Raw genomic sequence first — 18102 nt, forward strand, 5'->3', positions numbered from 1 at the left:
TCCTTCCCGTCTTCCCAGTGATGTGACAGCCCCTTATGGGGAGGCATCGCTGGTTAAAATAGAGTTTCTTAAAGTTGAAATGGTCCAGTTGGATGACAGTAACTGACCTTTGACCTTAGAAAAAACCTTTCCCAAGACCATCTATGGTATTTTTGTAGTAGGGCACACAAGTGGGACAGTATGGGATAACATTTCTATGATAATTGACTAACCCAGGAAGGATTTTAGTTCCATGGTGTCTCTTGGGCTTGGTGCCTTCCAGGTGGCCTTTACTTTATCCTCAGCTGGATGTAACCCCCTTGCCATCTACTTGTCAGCCTAAATAGGTTACTTGGGCTGCCTGGAAAATACATTTCTCCCTCTTCCAGTGAACTCCAACCCTGGAAAATCATTGCAGGACTTCTATCTATATACAGTATTTCTGTTCTAAAGCCCTTATGACCAATACATCATTGACGTATACTGCTATCTTGGGTAGTCCTTGAAGGATGTTCTCCCTAACTGTTTGGAAGATGGCATATGCTGACAAGACCCCGAATGGAAAATTGGTATACTTGTAGAGTCCCTTATGTGTGTTGATTGACACATACTTCCGGGAGTACTTGTCCAATTTGTTACAAGAGTCGATTTTTCTGAGTAACATGCAGCAGATTGTCCAACGAGGGACATACATGCGATGGGTCGTACTAGGGCTACTCTTGGATGTTCGAGAATAGCCTAGTGCTTTATGTCATAAGTGTGTGCTTGAACTGGACTAGATACTGGGCAACACGACAGCTCAGTGACTATCACTGTTTGCTGTGCAGACACATGGATTTGGGCCAGTGTCTGTGGGAGTTTGCGCATTCTCCCCGTGCTTGCATGGGTTTTCTCCGGGTGCTCCGGTTTCTTCCCACACCCCAAAGATGTGCTATTAGGCTGATTGGAGGTAATAAGTTGTCCCTAAATTAGTTTCCCTCAATGTGGAATGCTATTAGCATAGATAACGGTCATGGGTGGAGGGTGGACTGGTAATATTAAAATGGCGGCGCGGGCTTGTTGGGCCGAGGGGCCTATTTTCTGGGCTGTTTTTGTTCTTTGTTCTTTGTTCAGATACTAAGAATGCAGGCTAATAACTGATTTTAGCTAGAAGTGTGTTGCTTTGTAGAATTAATGGATCTTTTGTTTATTTAGCTTCCCCTGAGATTTTAGACTAAGTATGCCGAGTCATGTGAGTTTTTGATTAGGTCGATTGACAGGAGTAGATTCATATGATTAATGGGAGGAGCTCAGCTTGCAGGAAAGCCTAGTTTCATTTTCATTTTAAAATGTAAACAGTTGCTGGCTCGGCTGCCAAAAGAAAGCAGTGTCTCTCGGTCTCTCTCTCTCTCTCTTCCTCTCTCCAGTGGCTCTCTGAAAGCTCCAAGCCCGTTAACCTAAGCCAAAGCAAGTATGCTTGTGTTTTGCTAACTAATTTTAAAGAGGGTTTTAAGCCTATAAGAGAGATATTGCTTGATTGGAACTCATGATGATAGCTTAGCAGTTAAGAATTGTGTCTTGTCATCTTAATGTATTCAACTGTTAAAAGTTAGGCTAATTCATTTGTTGTAGTCAAACTTTGTTGCTAAATAAAGTTTGTTTTAATGCTAGCTTCCCAGTTTGTCAGTAGAATTGTGCCTGGAGAGAAACGTTTTATCCTCATATTAATGCCAAAATAGAAAATTGTTGGGATCTAGGCTGATTTCAGAATATACCTTGGGGTTTCTGAGCAGTATCCTAACAGTTTTACATTTCTCTTCAAAAACATTGATAAATTTTATAGATCATAAGTTCTACATCAAATAATAACCATACCACTTGTCACATGATCTGCTCAATGTGCCTTTCTTAAGTGCCACATAATTATGAGCCAAATTTATTTCTGAGCATCTTTTTCTGCCATTCTTTGCAGAATCCAGTGTCCTTTTCCTTAATTGTTGTGTTTATTGTGATTAAAAGTGCTTAACTGCTATCTTGATGCAGACTAAAGGATCAAATCACAGGCACCACATGCTAAAGATGTTCATGCTATCTTATGGTAGGACATGTATGATGGGATTGATTTAAGACAGAGGAGATCTTCCAGTCCTGGATACATTGACTCTCCTACGTACAGTCGACAGGGGATGTCTCCCACAATGCCTCGATCGCCTCAACATTATCACAGACCAGGTAATGATTGTTCCTCCACAGAAGGTTTACTTAGTAAATAACTTCTTGAATGTTGCATCTGCAATAACCTAATTTTTAAAATAAGTAAATAAAACTCAAAAAAAGAAACTTCTGTATTAACTATCACTTGATTGAACTGTGCACTGTCTTGCCACTTCGCTGAGCAGTGGGAGACTTGACACCTAACCAAGTACCTACGTATGTAGTAGTAGCTTTGAAATCTCTCATAAGGTATGAAATGAAAAGCATTTAATTTCAGCCTTTTGAGAAAGACATACTTGAAATATGTAGAACAGAACAGCAAGATTTAATTCTGCTTAATGTTTTGATGATTATGTATCCGGAAAGTCAACTAATATGCCTGAATTTATATTCAGCTGAGTGAATAAATTGGTTACGTTTAAATATGTGACATTGTACTGTATATTAAAAAGACACTCAAAGATGAAAATACAGAAATTTTTCCATAAGAAATAAATTCTGTTTTCTTCCGACTGGAAGAAAGTGTCTGGGGTGAAAAAATATTCAAAGGAAGAGCAATTAACTTCATTGTCATTTCATAAAACCTTTAGGTTTTCCATTTCCTAGTTGGCAAGCAAGAAATTAAACCATCAACAGGCATGTTGATGTCATCATTGTTTCCCTTTCATGCTAGATTCACTGTGCTTGTGCAGTAGGCAATAGCATTTAGACGCTGACACGACTGAAAAACAGTTGTTAGGTTCAACCATTCATTTAAGTTGGGTATGGAGCTAACATTAGGGCTTGATGCCACCTCAACCTACAGTTCTGCATGCTAAGCCATGACTAAACATAGGGAAAAGTAACTATTAGTTGAATTGGGCACTTAAATATTCTTACAAGTGACCAAAGAGCATTTGCAGAAACAGTTTATTTCCTTCAAGGCAGGAAATTCCCAACTAAATATAAACTTGTTTAAATGGACATTGGGATGACCCCAGTGGCTGTACAAGGATATGGAGGATAGCTGTTGCATACATACCAAGAATGTCTCAGGGTCAGTGCAGAGTCTGTGGCCAGCATTCTCAAGCACCAAATTTGTGTAAAAACTGGAATAACTCCTGCTGTTTTTTTTTTAGCGGGATTTTCAAAATGAATCTCCAACGCTCTCAGTTCTGCAGACTGCACTGGCAAGATTCATGTTGAAAATCCGGAGGTGGCCTGTCCCCACCCGAGGAACCAGCAGCATAGTCCTGCACATGCGCTGATCTGTCAGAGTGGAGACTGGTGCATGTGCAGTAGCCCCGCACTGCCAGCCTCCTGATCAGTGGCCAGCTCGATTGCTGGCCAGCCCTGTAACCCCACCCCCCGCCCCCCCCCCCCCGCATTGCTGACCTTCCAAGTCCCCCCAACCCCTGATCGGTAGAGGGAAAATTAGACTCTAGCATTGATTCCTGAAGGGGAAGAGATGACAAGCTGAAGAATAATTCCATGCCATTCAATGCACCCCTTGTTTCTCCCCTCTCTAAATATGGCCAAGACCCTTTTGCATATGTATATACATGTAAACATGTGAATTAGGAGCAGGAATTAAGCCACCTTTTCCAGTGGAAATTACTATGACCAGATTCATGGGGCTCTGTATGCATGAGCTGGCCCCCAGTCTACCAGTGGGATTCTCCCAAAAGAAGTGTTGAATTTGAGTAAAAATTGGAGTAAATCCTGCTGGACTTTTCAGCAGGACTTTCAAAATGAATCACCTACACTCTGTGCATCACAGAAAGCTTTAGTATGATTCGCACAAAATCAGTGGTTGGGACCTATTCCCGCCCAGATGCCAGCAGCATAGCACTGAGTGGGCCATTGCACACGCATGGACCTGTCAGCACCAAGATCAGTGCCTGTGCAGTAGCCCCACACTGTTGGCCTCCCAGACATGTCCGGGTCAGCACCAATTCCCCCGCATCCCCCCCAACCACGACCCCACTCCCCACTGGGCAGTGCCAAGGCGCCCCCTGAAAGTGAGCATTGTCACTTTGCCTCCTGGACAGTGCCAGGGAGCCAGGCTGGCACTGCCAAGTTGACAATGCCTGGGGTTGCCCCCCTTACCTTGACCCTCTTGATGGCCTCCACGGCCCCCCTTCACTCCAGCACGGTATGGCCACCAGCTCCCCACTAATGGCGAGCTGTTGTAAACTTTGCTGGAGTGAAACAGTCCTGGCTGGTGGGGAGAGGCTTGCAGACCTGGAGACTTCAGTCCCAGTCCCAATGAGGTTAAAATGGTCAATTTATTCAGCTCTGCACCAATTTCTGGCATAGAACTGACCACATCAGAAATCTGGTGGCCAGAGGCGTGTGGAGGCCATGGCGTGCTGTGGGAAGCCCGCAACACAGCCCCTGCATATGTCTCCCAGCCCACTGCATTGCTACGTTTCTAAATCTGACTTACAACTCAGCTGAGCTTTAGAAGTTTGTCTCTAATCCTACATGCGACATAAGGCAGCCAGATTTAGTAGGGAAAAGCACCAGGCTTATCAATGCATCTATTCTGGAAGCCAACTTCAACAAGATCCAGTATAAAAACAGCTTTGGTCGTATAGCACATGCTTAACATGACCCTTTCCCTATTCATCACCACATTCAGTTAGAATACCAGATATAGTTGTAGAGTAAAGAAATGCAACAAATCAAAATGCAAGGACAGATTTTTTTTCAAAATACAGAACACTAGAATTGTGCTTTCAATCATTTGCCAAGACACCTCTTTTGTATCAAGTTCAATTTCACAAATGAGGTTAAAAAAAATCAATGCAGGTAGATGCAAAATATATAGAATTACACCGAGTATGTGGCACAGGTCTACCCATTTGGCCTAACTAGTGTATACTGGTATTTAAGTTTCACATAAGCCTTCTCCCACCCCTTTTCATCTAATCCCATCTGCATATTCTGCTAATCCTTTCCCCCACTTATCTAGCTTTCCTTAAATGCTTTAATACCATTTGCCTCAATGTGTTCCATATTTTTAACATTCTTTGGATAAAGAATTTTTGCCTGCATTCCCTATTAGTGAGTTTCTTACATTTAATGTCTGTGGTTTTGGAGCCTCCCACAAATGGAAGCATTTTCTTCTCATCTACCCTGTTAAACACTTTAATTATCTTGAAGATCTCCATTTTTCTAGGAAAAGAATTCCACCTTTCCTGATATGCATTTCCCCTCAGTTTTTGTGTCATATTTGTGAATCTTTTTTGCAATCCACATCCTTTTCATAATATGGAGATCAGAATTATGCACAATTCTCAAAGTAACCAAGATTTATCAAACCTTCCCTCCTTTTTAATTCTGTCCCTCTAGAATTGAATCCCAGAGCCTGATTTGTGATTTTTTTTTCATGGCCTTATTCATCTCCATCACTATTAAATTAATTTGAGTATCTGTGTTTCTATGTGCTGTGATTTTGTTTTAATGATTCAAACACTGGTAAAGTCCCTGATTATTTCATTGTGGCACTGCGCCCACCCCCCCCCCCGCCCCCCCAAATCCACATTACAGCTACCTAATTCCTTCACTGTAACATCTTAGTCACAGTTTATGCATGCTTAGCTTATCAGGTACTCACATACATTTTCTATCCTGGCTCAAAGTGAAAACGCCTTAAGATTGTCGAGTACAAACATGCCATGACTTAGTAACCAGTGAAGGGAGCTTTCCAGGGTAATTTAGATGTTGAGATAATTTGAAGTTCTGCTTGATTAATGTTGGTGATTTGTATCTCTACACAACCTAACCTCAGGTAATTAGACAGGGTGAAAGGTCACTACATTGTTTGCCTTCCAATATTCATCATATTCAGCTACACACAGCTATTTTTGATATAACCAATCATAAACACGCCAGTACTCTGTAACTTTAATAACAGCAATTTTTAAGATATTGTAGGTTGGAAATAGAGTATTGCAGTGATTTATCTATTTGCAGTTGTCCGATTTGGGAACAATATAAAACTGGAATCTTGGAGATATTGTTAATATTGTCCTTCCAAAATCCACATTTTATTAATAATCTATAGCAATCGGATAGATGCAGAAGTAGACTAGAGACAGTCTTAACCCTTGTTTATCTTTAACCCAAGTAATAGAAAAGAAATGTGTAGTTACAGTATTTATCGAAAGCCATTAACATTCTAAAATCTTGCATTTTCTAGCACGTGAGCATTTTCTTTTCAGGCCTTTTATGTGGCATTATTCCTTTCACAAAACTACCTGTCAAGTTCTAGGGTTCTGCAATGGTAACACATCATCACTTTCATTGTAATAAGGGGCAGGATTTTCCAACCACACACCCCAAAGCCAAAAAAATCCTGCCCGAGGTCAATGGACCTTTGCATGGTCCGTGTCCCGCCTGCTACAATTCCCATGGTGGGTGGGTCAGGAAAATTCCGCACAAGAGCTTTGTAGCTGCTATTTTATCTCTTGGCTAACCTTCAAATTGTCCTGTTTTTATAGATGATGTTTTGATTTTCACGGGTAGCTACCTCTGTCCATGCCACACTGACCCATTGCAATCTTTTAAAGAGCTGTTTATTCAAGTATCTCTGACTGATTTCAGTGAAAATAATGGTGGGTCACTCATTCTTTAGCAGCACTGGTGTGATTTATAACAGTAATCAACCATTTAATTTAATGTGGTGAATTAAATTCATTGAGCTTCATTCAAGAGGGGTATAAAAAAAGTCACATATTAATTTATTTTTATCTTCAGATCTGAGTGGCTCTATTATGTGTTTACCAGAGAAGGTCTTTAATAAGACTCTGATCTAGTTGAAGGCAGTTTATTTATGTTCAAGTTCTTATTGTTGTTCTTAATGTGTGTGTCAGGTAAGCAATGGAATTCTCATAATTCTTCTTAATACCACATCACAATGGTACTTCAGTACTTATTGACATTCTACAGAGGCAAAGTAATATACTCATATGGGTCTGCTGAAAATCATACAAGTCATAGGATTCATTGAAACCCTACAGTGCAAAAGGAGGCCATTCGGCCCATCAAGTCTGCACTGACAACCATCCCACCTAGGCTTTATTCCCGTGGGCCCACATATTTACTCTGCTAATCCCTCTAACCTAGGCATCTGGGGACACTAAGGAACAATTTAGCATAAACCGATGCACCTAACCCACACATCTTTGGACTGTGGGAGAAAACTGGACTGCACAGAGGAAATCCACGCAGACACAGGGAGAATGTGTAAACTCCACATGGACAGTGACCAAGGCCGAAATGGAACCTGGGTCCCTGGCACTGTGAAGCAGCAGTGCCACTGTGCTGCCTCTTACAGACTGAGTTTCATAGGCCACCTGTGAGTGAGAAAACAGGTGGGTGGAGCTGTCAACTAGGATGCAATGCCATTGCCAGTCAAGTGCCTTCCCCCTCTGTGATTTTACAGGTGGCAGGGGAGGCTTTATTTGGAAGCCCTGATCAAATTGAGGCTCTTACGTGACCAACTGAAACTCAATTAATACTTTATCCAGCCGTTGCTCCAATTTAACGAGCAGCAGGAGAGTCCTGTTTCCAACATGTAACCCAACAGTTTAACCCTGTGGGCTGCTGTCAGTAAAAGGGAAAATGTACCCTTCCCATAACCCCCTGTGCAAATTGGACCTCTGACCCGACCCCCACCATGTTGAATATGTACCCTCACAGCTCCTCATCAGGGCCTGCCAGGCTGACTCGACAAGATCCTTAGCTTACCTGCGGCTTCATGGTATCCATGGTTCCTCTTCCCCCTCTGGGCCTCCTGCAATACCAGCAGTGGCCACCAATCATGGTATGGCTCAGAGTTACTGTCGCCCAATTCCCCCTGGGCATTCGTGGAAATCCCGCCTCATTCCAGTTGAAGTGCCATCACCTGAACAATGAATGAGTAATTGATGTGTTAAGTCTGCCAGGTAGAGGTGTATTTGCTCTCATCACTGAGCCTGGGCTGCAGGGAGCCTGCCTTCAACACATAATCAATCCAACCCCATCCTTCTAAAGACCACTGTTTTAATCTATGATCCATTAAGCATTGATATTACAAATCTCATGAAAACCACAACACCTCAGATCACAGTATCAATTGATTCATTTATCGTAAGTGCAAAATTATTTTCAATCTTTTCCTTAGGAACATCCGTTATTTTACTGACGTGCTAGTTTACAACACTAATATGCTATAACTGCCAGTGCAATGTACTGAAATCAGAACTTATGACACTAGTATACTACATCCTCCAACATAATGTGCTGAAGTATTAGCTTATAACACTGTGGGGGTTCTCCCAAAAGTGCTGGATTGGCAGAAAAACTGTTCTAAATCCCGACTTTTGTTAGTTCAACTTCTCACCCGAATCTCCACACTCTGTGCACTGCAGAGGCCTAGTTGTGAATATATTATTAAAAACTGTGGAGGGGTGGGGAGGGAGGGGGGTGCCTATTCACGCTTGAGTTTGACAGCTCTGGAACTCTGCCCACGTGCAGTGGTCCCAATCTGTCGGACTCCCCATTTGCTGGCCAGCCTGCTGCCCCTCCACACACCCTACGGCCCAATCACGGTCCCCACAGCAATTCCCAGGACAGCCCTGACCCCTCCCCCCCCCCCGCCCCCCCCCATCCTGAGCGTCCCGATGCACAGCCCATCCTCCTCTCAGCAGTGACAATCCTCCATCCCCCTCTCATCCCAGCAGACTCCACCCCACCTCCCGCTAACCCGCTGCCAGAGGCAGGCCCACCCTGGGAGATCACACCCCCAGCTGCACAATCTCCAATCGCTGCCCTCCCTCTAGCCCAGACTGATCCCCGTGCAGAGTGGCAGCAAGACCCTTCCCACCCCCAACAATTGCCCTGCCCACAATAGACTCTGCCCCTTGTCACTGCCCAATACCCAGTTGGCAGTGCCAAGATGCCCCTGGCATGGGCAATTTGCCTTGGGCAGTGCCAGGGGCACATAGGCTGTCACTGCCTAAGTATCCATGCCCAAGGGGCACCATCCCCCCCCCACCGCCCAACCCCCGGCTAGTTCACCGAACATGGGGAGCTAGTCTGAACCCTGTCAGAATGAAGTACTCCTGGCAGAGTAGGAGATTCAATTGGGACCTAAAAGTTCCCAATAATGAACTGGTAAGCATACTTTTAAAAATTCAAATGACTTCCCTGCCTTCCCGCTGGTTTCCAGTGTGATCTGACCAGCGACTGTTCGCCGGCTCTGGGAGATGTGCATGCGTTCCCGGGATATGTGCAAATCCCAGTACAAGGCCAGTGAAGCACATCTCCCACCTCGACCCATCAGAAAAATTGCGGGTCACGATGGGAGAATTGTGGCCTGGTTTTCTTCTGATTCTACCCCAGTCAATGATATCAGTGGGAATCTGGAAATCATACAGGAGAATCCCTTCAGTGCAGAATGGGGTCACTCTGCCCTTCAGCCCGAACCAACAACAATCTCATCCAGACCTTATCCCCAGAACCCCACAGACTTACTCTGCTAGTCCCCCAACACTAAGGGGCAATGTAGCATGGCCAATCCACCTAACTTGCACATCTTTGGAGTGTGGGCGGAAACCGGAGCACCCAGAGGAAACCTGCACAAACAGGGGAGAACATACAAACTCCACACAGACAATGACCCGAGGCTGGAATTGAACCTGGCTCCCTAACGCTGTGAGGCAGCAGTGCTAACCACTGTGCTAGAAGAGAAGCTTCTGTCTGGTTAGAACAACTCTTAGTAGATCTGTGACATCCTCTGTGGTTAAATAGCCTGCTCACCCTCACTGGCAATGCATGCATATAAATGATATCCAACGGGAGAGGTATTGGGATGTAGGTGCCATCCATTAAACTATAGGTAAAAACTATCAGGACTTGGAAATGTGCAGAACATTGCATCAGAAAACAAAATAAAATCTAATATCTGCCGAGGGCAGTTTTATACTTCTTGTGATTTCATTTTCCCGACCTTTTCAATTTAAGGCCATCACTTTTCATTTCTCTGCTGGTCAAACTCCAGTCACATTGCAGACTGGAGATAAGAAATAAGATGCATTACAGTTATTGAGTCCAGATCTGCTGCTGTATACACTGATGATGTGGAGATGCCGGCGTTGGACCTGACGTTGGATCAAATTTCCTGAGTTTACCCCTGTATATACAGAGTAGAGTGAGTCAGTTTCCCATGAAATTTTAAAGTAACTATATAAAAAAACTTTTTTACAGAGAGCAAATCTTTTTTGGACAACTTAGGAATATTTAAATAAATTTCACCTATGAAGAAATTGCTGAAAATTTAGATCGTTTTCAGGAATTAAATCACACAGTGTGAAATTTGAAAAGATTAAACATTACTGAGTCATTAAACAGTTGACCTCATCCTAAAAAAACAAAATTGCAGCAAAATATTAAATATTTCAATTAGTTGGTTTGTCACCCCAGAAGTAACATTACTAAATGGATATATTTCTTAATTTTTAAAAGTAAATTATATTAAATATGAAAGGCACTTAATTTGTGTTTGACAATTATCATTATTGGAATTACATTTGTTTAACTTAGAGCAAAAGGCATACATAATTGTAAATAAATTGTTACATGACAACTCTAATATCCTTCCCTTCAAATATGAACCAAAAAATTGTGAAATGCCAGATTTCTTTGCTGGAAACCTCTGGCCTCATCCTTGGCTGGGATTCGCCAGTTCCGCTACAGTGAATGGAACTTTGGCTGAGCGCCCATTTCTCCATTCTCGCTGACAGAGGGGTGGACACGGGCAAGATCAGAGAATCCCGCCCACAGTATCAAATATTGCAATGCAGATTAGATCACTGTCATTTCTGTTTGACAGGAAATTGCATTTGATGTGACAACGTGTAAAAAGCAATTGGAAAATGCATTCTCACTTTCTGAAGGCATATCGTGGGAGCAAGAATTTATATAAATGAGATTCTTCAATTTTAGTTTTGGTGCTTCACATAGCAAGGTGCAAACAATGTGGCCAGGAGTTTCATTTGCTATATTTTCTGGCAAGGAAGTCACAAAGTGGCATCTATTTACACTAAAACCAGCTGGTGTAGGGCAGGCTGGGGAGTGAATGGTGGGTGTGGTGGAGTGGGAGTCAGGAGACTTAGTCTCCTCCAATGATTTGAATCCAAAATGTTCTGGAATTAGCCAATATGTCTCAGAATTCTGTGGTAGATTTGCTGATCTTTTGACATCAAATTAATGTTATCAGACACGTGAATCTGAATTGGTGACTGTAATTCCCTGAGTAGCAGTGCAACTGCCTTGACAGCACAACCAGAACATACCACATTATGAACTGGCAAAAGCAAGAGATGTGACTTCCTTGGCAGTGCAAGTTCCTTGCTGGAAAGACATGGTACTCTGAAGAGATTACTCATTCATTTTTGCTTCAGAGCCTTTGCCTTTGATTTATTTGTTTTTGCTGCTTTCTTTGCAATTCTTTGGAGGCACTGAAAGTGGTCGGAGTTCACCTTATTATACCCACCTAGACTTCAAGCCAAGCCCTGCCCAGACACCTACACATTTCCATATACCAGGTAGGAGCTTATGCACTCACCAGCATGGCTTGAATGCATTAGTACAAATAATGGCATTTCTATTTTACATTAAACTAATACTTTCAAGTGTTAAATTGCACATAGTGTAGCAAAAATAGATGGAGCAGTGGGACATGCAGTTTATCCAGGCACAATGAGAAACAAACACCTTAACCTTTTGACATTGAGATAGAAAATTTCAAATTGATTGCTAAACCGTTCCTGCAAAGTAGAAATTAAGTGAAAAGAAATAGAAGTTAGTCGCATTCTTTAGTCGAACTGATTTAAACTCATGGATAAAGAGTACGTATTGGAAGATTGTAAACAGCATGTTCCACTGCTATCCATTTGGTACTTATCTTTTGCTACAGAGCTCTTAATAGAAAATAAAACTGCTTTTATGTTCATCTATTTTCTGCAAACAATTGTGTCTTACAAAAGATTCCCATGGTCATCAGTTATTTAACCTTTTGAGAACTATGATGTTACCAAGGAATAAATACATTCTCGATTATAGACCAAAGTGAATGGTGACAACTTGATTGAAAATGCTTAAGGTTCAATACAAGGCTGTCTCTTAAAAGAAAACAGAGTAAGAGGCTCACTATGCATGCCCCACCTGCCATTCATTGTGCCTTAACCCATGTTGGGCAACTGACATCTTTTGCATTTCTGTATTTCTCATTTATTATGTGAAAATATTTCAAAATGCAACAAGGTCGTGCATTTTATTGGCACTTTCACATGATGCCAGATTAGCATCTTGAATAGTTTTGCACCAATAAGTCACAGCCATACATTTGGGAAGACAGAAAATAGGAGCAAGGTACTTTACAGCAAATGAATGGAACACATTGCATAGCCACTTACACGCATCTTCCAGACTAAAAATAGCATTTGCAGCAGTCTGAAAATATGTCAACATTTCATCCGTTCGATCAGGGGTTGGTGCTTGATCTAGTGAGAGAAGAAAATCAATTTACAAACAGCCAAAATATTAAATGATCTGCGAACATATCGTCAAATTGCATACTTTCGAAAATGTGTACAGAAACTCAATATTCCAAGAATTAAGTTAATGTACAGCAGCCTACAACTCGGTCACTGTATTAGTGTAACTCTTGTCGCCCTCCTACTTTTACACTCACATAGGTGATACACAAGCAATAGTGCATGCCTCCATAACAGAATAGGATGAAGTTAATCAATGACCAAATTTGGAACCACTTTCTGTAGGTTACATACACTGAGTCATGAGTGGAATAGTTTTCTTACCAAATGAACGTTCAACATTTTGTTTATGCCATGAAAGTGCTAATAGTTTCCATCATTTATGCGTTTGTAGGCTTTCTGAGGGTTTTCATTTCAGTGGAATTTGCTTGTTACCTGATTGCACAATCAGACATGCACCATTGCTACAATGCAATGCTCAGCCCCAAAGATCATATCCTCATGCTGTTGTCATTCATTGGTTTTGCCTGAATCGTTTCAAAGGCCACTTTCATGGCATATTTCAAGTATGCAGTACATGTTTACACTGAATATTGTACTCAAATTGCAATGCGAATGTAGCCAGTAATATGAATCAACCAACTTAGTTAATAATGCTGAAATTTGGTTGTCAACACAATTCAATAAAGGGTAAATGGTCAACTAAGTTAATTTATATCAAGTTCATTAATAATTTTAAGTCATGGAACCTGAAGTTACAATTTGAACAATTGTGACACTGAGCCAAAATAAATCTCCTGCCAGATTGCTTGTGCACTGTTAAAATCCTACAATGAACTGAAATATGTCTTTCTTGGTCAATGTTAATTCAGAAGAATAAACCATTTCAATATAATTCACTATTTTAATATAATACATTTTGCAGGTTAAATTTTGCAATAACAATGACTATCCTTGCTTTCTTCTCTTTTTCTATAGCAAGTGGAGAAATCTCTAATATCTACAGGAAGCCCCCAATCTATAAGCGACATGGTACTATCTGCTTGACTCGTATACGTAATCCTTTCAATGTTCGTAATGTTAAAAAATGTAGAATGCCTTGGCTTAGCTCAATAAAGCCCAGTTAAATAAAAGCTGGTGAGGTAAATTCAAACTTTAAATCCATTTCTTACAAATTGGAATTGATGTTTTGAGCATGGTTGTACAATTTTAAAAATTTAAATAAATTATTTAGCAAGTCAGTAATCTCTTCCCTTGGTTTTTAAGAGCACAGTTCAGAAAAAATAGAAAATCTCATTTGTATATCACACATTTTTACGTTGATTCAATTTCTTGTTGAAATGCAGTAAATTTCAAATAAAATGATGATTAATCCTTAAGATTAATGCAGTTTCTTAGACCTGATTTTCACACTGATATGCTGACACCAAAACAAACTGTAAGCTTTGCTTGTCTTCCTTTGAATTTTTTCCAACTGAATAACAACATAAGGATCCTTTTTCTCTTTATGTTGACCCTAGGCAGGAGTTTAGAAGTATTTCCCCAACTATTCTCTACATAAGGATTGACTAACAAAATAACTAATTAAATCTGGCTGTAATCCTTCCAGCCACACCACATGTCATGTATACAAGACAATATTTTCTCCCATTATCTTATATATACATATCTATTTAAAATGGCTAATGCAAATTTTAAAACCCTGCATTATTCCAAATTATTATAGATATGAGTGTCAGTTGTAGGTTCATTAATATACCAACCACTTCTTTGTCCAATAAAAACAGAAAATGCTGGAATACTCAGCAAGTCAGGTAGCAGTAGTGGAGCAAGTAACAGGATTAAATGTTTTGGGTCAATGACCTTTCATTGGAGTTCTAGTGTCTGCAGTATTTTGCTCCTGCCTTTTTGTCCCACCTCTTGTTATGTTGAAGGGTGGGGACTCACAACCTGAGTTCATAATGAGAAATGTGTAGTTTAAAACAAAAATTGCTCCCAGGTGAAATAGCCAATGGTTTTAAGTCATTAGTGTGTTAATATAATCTCAAGTCAAAATGTGTAGATAGTGATCAAGAAAGTCGTAGCTTTGTGCTTTTCTACAACTGTGGTATAGCAAAAAATAAAACCTCTGTAGGTCATCCTCGAAATACAATGCAAAAATTATGTAAGTTAGTTTGTAAAATGTTGTATCCTGCCTAACCAGGCAATTAAAGTGACACCTTCTCTTCAACATCTTCTTTCTTTCTTTATTCTTTCACTTATCCTCCTCGCTCTGCTGATGCTTGACTATCTTCCTGTCTGCTAACCATACCTTGGTTCATCATTGTGCTGTAAGTAATACTCTCTGCTTTGTTGTTAGTTTCACTTATTTGTTCAGTGTCTGGATTTCATTGTAAGTTTAAACAAAAATTGCCTCCCTGTTTCCTATATTGCACCGTTAACAGGACTTCAACTACGGTTATGAAGGCACCTTGAGGTTTTCCTTTTTTGGGGATAGAACTCTGACAACATGTGAGGCAGGAACTTGCTGCCCAGAGAAAGTACATCTGAAATTAGTTTCTGTTTTCAGTTGCTCTTTGTTTGTCTTTTTAAATGTGTCTAAGATTTATTAATTTGGGAATAGGATTTGCATCCTCAAATGCATCTTGACTTAATGTTATGGTAAATTCACATCTTCAGATTTATTATTGCCAAATAACATAATAGTTGGTTGGGAACTTATTATTGGTGGAACAATAATTGAGGTATTATCACATTTAAAATATTTTAACAGGCAAGAATGACTGATAGGACAATAGACTGCTAGGCATGTACTACAAATGGACAAGTGGATCTCTTAGCAACAAAATTTAATGTTGAATAAAAGAGTTAGCCATGGATTACAGAAAGGACAATTACTTAGACTGCGAGGCTTCCCATGTCCGGAAGAATTACGATCAAACATTTATTACATTTACCAAAGTGGTTGCATAAAATGTTTAGTAAATAAGCTCTTAATAGGTTTCATGCTGTTTCTAGACAATATAGGACCAGAATTGTCACTCTGAGACCACCATACAGCACTCACTGGAGGCACTTCTCCCAGCCAGGAGACATCAGAAGAGGCCATATCACGGGCTTTCCGCTGAACGCCTCAGCCTCTGCGCATCTCCCAGCCGAGGATTTCCAGAGTAATCAGCTCTGTGCCGAAAATCGGCATTGCAACATCGTTAGGGGCCCAGGAATGAAGTTTCCAAGTCCACTACAATCTCCCTGCACCCTGCCAGGAGTGGTTCACTCCAGCAAGGTTTACAACTGCTCCCGAACAGGTGGCCGACCCCGCTGGAATGAAGAGAAGCCATTGGGCCCACCCCAGGAAGTCGGGATGGGGTGCCCCCTGGGCAGTGCCAGCTGGGCACCGGGCAGTGCTGGGGGGTGGGGGGGGGGCCTATTGGCAGCTGATCAGTGGGTGTGGGGAGTGACCCACTGCCACCCTGCACAAGGATAGTAGGCAGTGGGAAGGAGGACGGTGTTCGGGGCTGGCCATCTGGGTGGGTGAGTGGGTCCCAGCACCAACACACCCCCCCCCCACCCCCGCCCCCCCAAAATCCCCCATCACTAGCCCTGCAGTGAGTTTTCCAAAATCTAAGGCACTTTGCATGGCTTTCCTATCGCACTGCCAGGGAACACATGGCGGGGGTGACTTCAGTGGGGCCAGAAGATCTCACCCTGTAACATTAAAAAAAAGCAGAAATCACTGTAACAGTAAGACTATATAGACGTAGTTACGGCACCAATTTTGTCTGCATACCAGTGCAAAGCTTGTATTCTTAATCATTTTGCCTCAGAGATACTTTTTCTCTGAGCAATAATTCCTTTCTAACACTGGAGAACATTAATGTTTAACTTGTAAATCATCTAACTACACCATAGTTAAATGAGAAGCACTAAATGACTTTGTATTTTATTGTATAGCCCTAAGGACTCAATAGATACCTCCAATTGTTCAACCAAGGTGGCTTGGGCCATTAATTCTCCCCAAGTACCATTTAGGAAGTACAACCTGTTGATAATTGCCTCACAAGATGTTTGCCAGTGTTGCTGAATTTGATCCATTCTTCAGGTTTTGCCCTCACCTGTACCTTCATCCTTTGCCTTCATGGACAATATAGATTAAACAGTGAAAATTAGAATTTTGATATTTCCTTGTTTGGATACCAGTGCACTCTCATTAGCGATCCTATCATTTTTAATAATGTAAGGAAGTATTGCTACTTTTTGGAAGATTTACTGATGGATTTTGTACAGTAAATACGTTGTTGTTACAGTTTTCAGAAATACCATTATCCAATTCTACTGGAATCATTTTGTAATAAGGAATAAGATTCCGTGATACTGCCATTGAAGTAAAGGTTAATATGAAGCCAAAAAAGCAAGGAAATCAATTGTTTTTAAATTTGGTTGATAGGCAAACAGAAGAAATATATACAGAGTTAAATTTTAATGTGGGGAAAGGACTTATGATCTGGTGATTTGGAAAAATAAGCCCAAAATCGCCCAAGTACCAGAGGCCAAGGTTATACATTTGCAAGTTATTTAGGAGGATATGTGCAAATAAGCAAGGATGTAAGCAGCATGATAAGTTCCTCTAATATTTGCCATCTTACTGGAGGCAAAAATAATAATTTCAGAAGGAATTCATGGGGATAACTGCTCCATGTTATTAATGTTCTTAATATTTTTTCTTGTTTTGACTTTGTTTTTAATATTGATGGACATTGCAGTGAGAATGTCATTGATGGAAATTTTATTAGCAATGGTGAATTGAAAAGATCCTGTGGTGTGAGTAAAAGGTCACGTAACCACAGCTATTCCATTTTCATTTAGACGTTTCCTCAGACAATGGGCTGCAATTTCTTTTCCTCTCTAATGTTTATCTGCACTCGCACAGGAAGCGATTTGCTTATGTTGCAAAGATGTGCACCAGTTGGACAGGTCTGCAATGAAATATAGCCCAGCATTGCAGGGGGAAACACAACCAGAAACGTCCCAAACATCAACTTTATCCATGTCCACATTGTACTGGTTTGTTTGAAGCTGTGTAACTCTTGTTCTATTTCTTTTACATTACTGTACCTCTCATTTTGCCTCTGCAATTATTCTATTTCACTTCAAATCTCTAATCCACTGGGAAATATGTCTGGTGTTATAAATTCTGACAACTGTTATTCGCAGGACAGAGAAAAACAGCTTGGGTTGCATAGTGATTACATTCTCAGTGTTCACTTGAAAATCCTTAGCCCATTTGGCGAGTACAATATTCTGATCAATGTCTGGGTCAAATACTCATGTTTGACATTGCAATGTTACTCAGTGGGTCTCATTCTTAGTTGTGCTAACAATTATTCTCAGGCATAGGCAGAAT

The 18102-nt window shown here is 41.0% G+C and overlaps 1 protein-coding gene across 1 annotated transcript in view; it reads left to right on the plus strand.

Annotated features, from left to right (window-relative positions):
• Positions 1 to 18102, plus strand: part of ablim3 (actin binding LIM protein family, member 3) — a 294982-nt gene that overhangs the window by 243027 nt on the left and 33853 nt on the right. Inside the window, exons 12-14 of the mRNA XM_080201652.1 lie at positions 2061 to 2190; positions 11658 to 11747; positions 13677 to 13730. Coding sequence (XP_080057778.1) covers positions 2061 to 2190; positions 11658 to 11747; positions 13677 to 13730 — 274 coding nt within the window. The remainder of the gene's footprint in view (positions 1 to 2060; positions 2191 to 11657; positions 11748 to 13676; positions 13731 to 18102) is intronic.

Source organism: Carcharhinus amblyrhynchos, chromosome 13 (genome assembly GCF_965287045.1).
Source record: "Carcharhinus amblyrhynchos chromosome 13, sCarAmb.v2.hapA, whole genome shotgun sequence".
NCBI classification, from domain to species: Eukaryota; Metazoa; Chordata; class Chondrichthyes; order Carcharhiniformes; family Carcharhinidae; genus Carcharhinus; species Carcharhinus amblyrhynchos.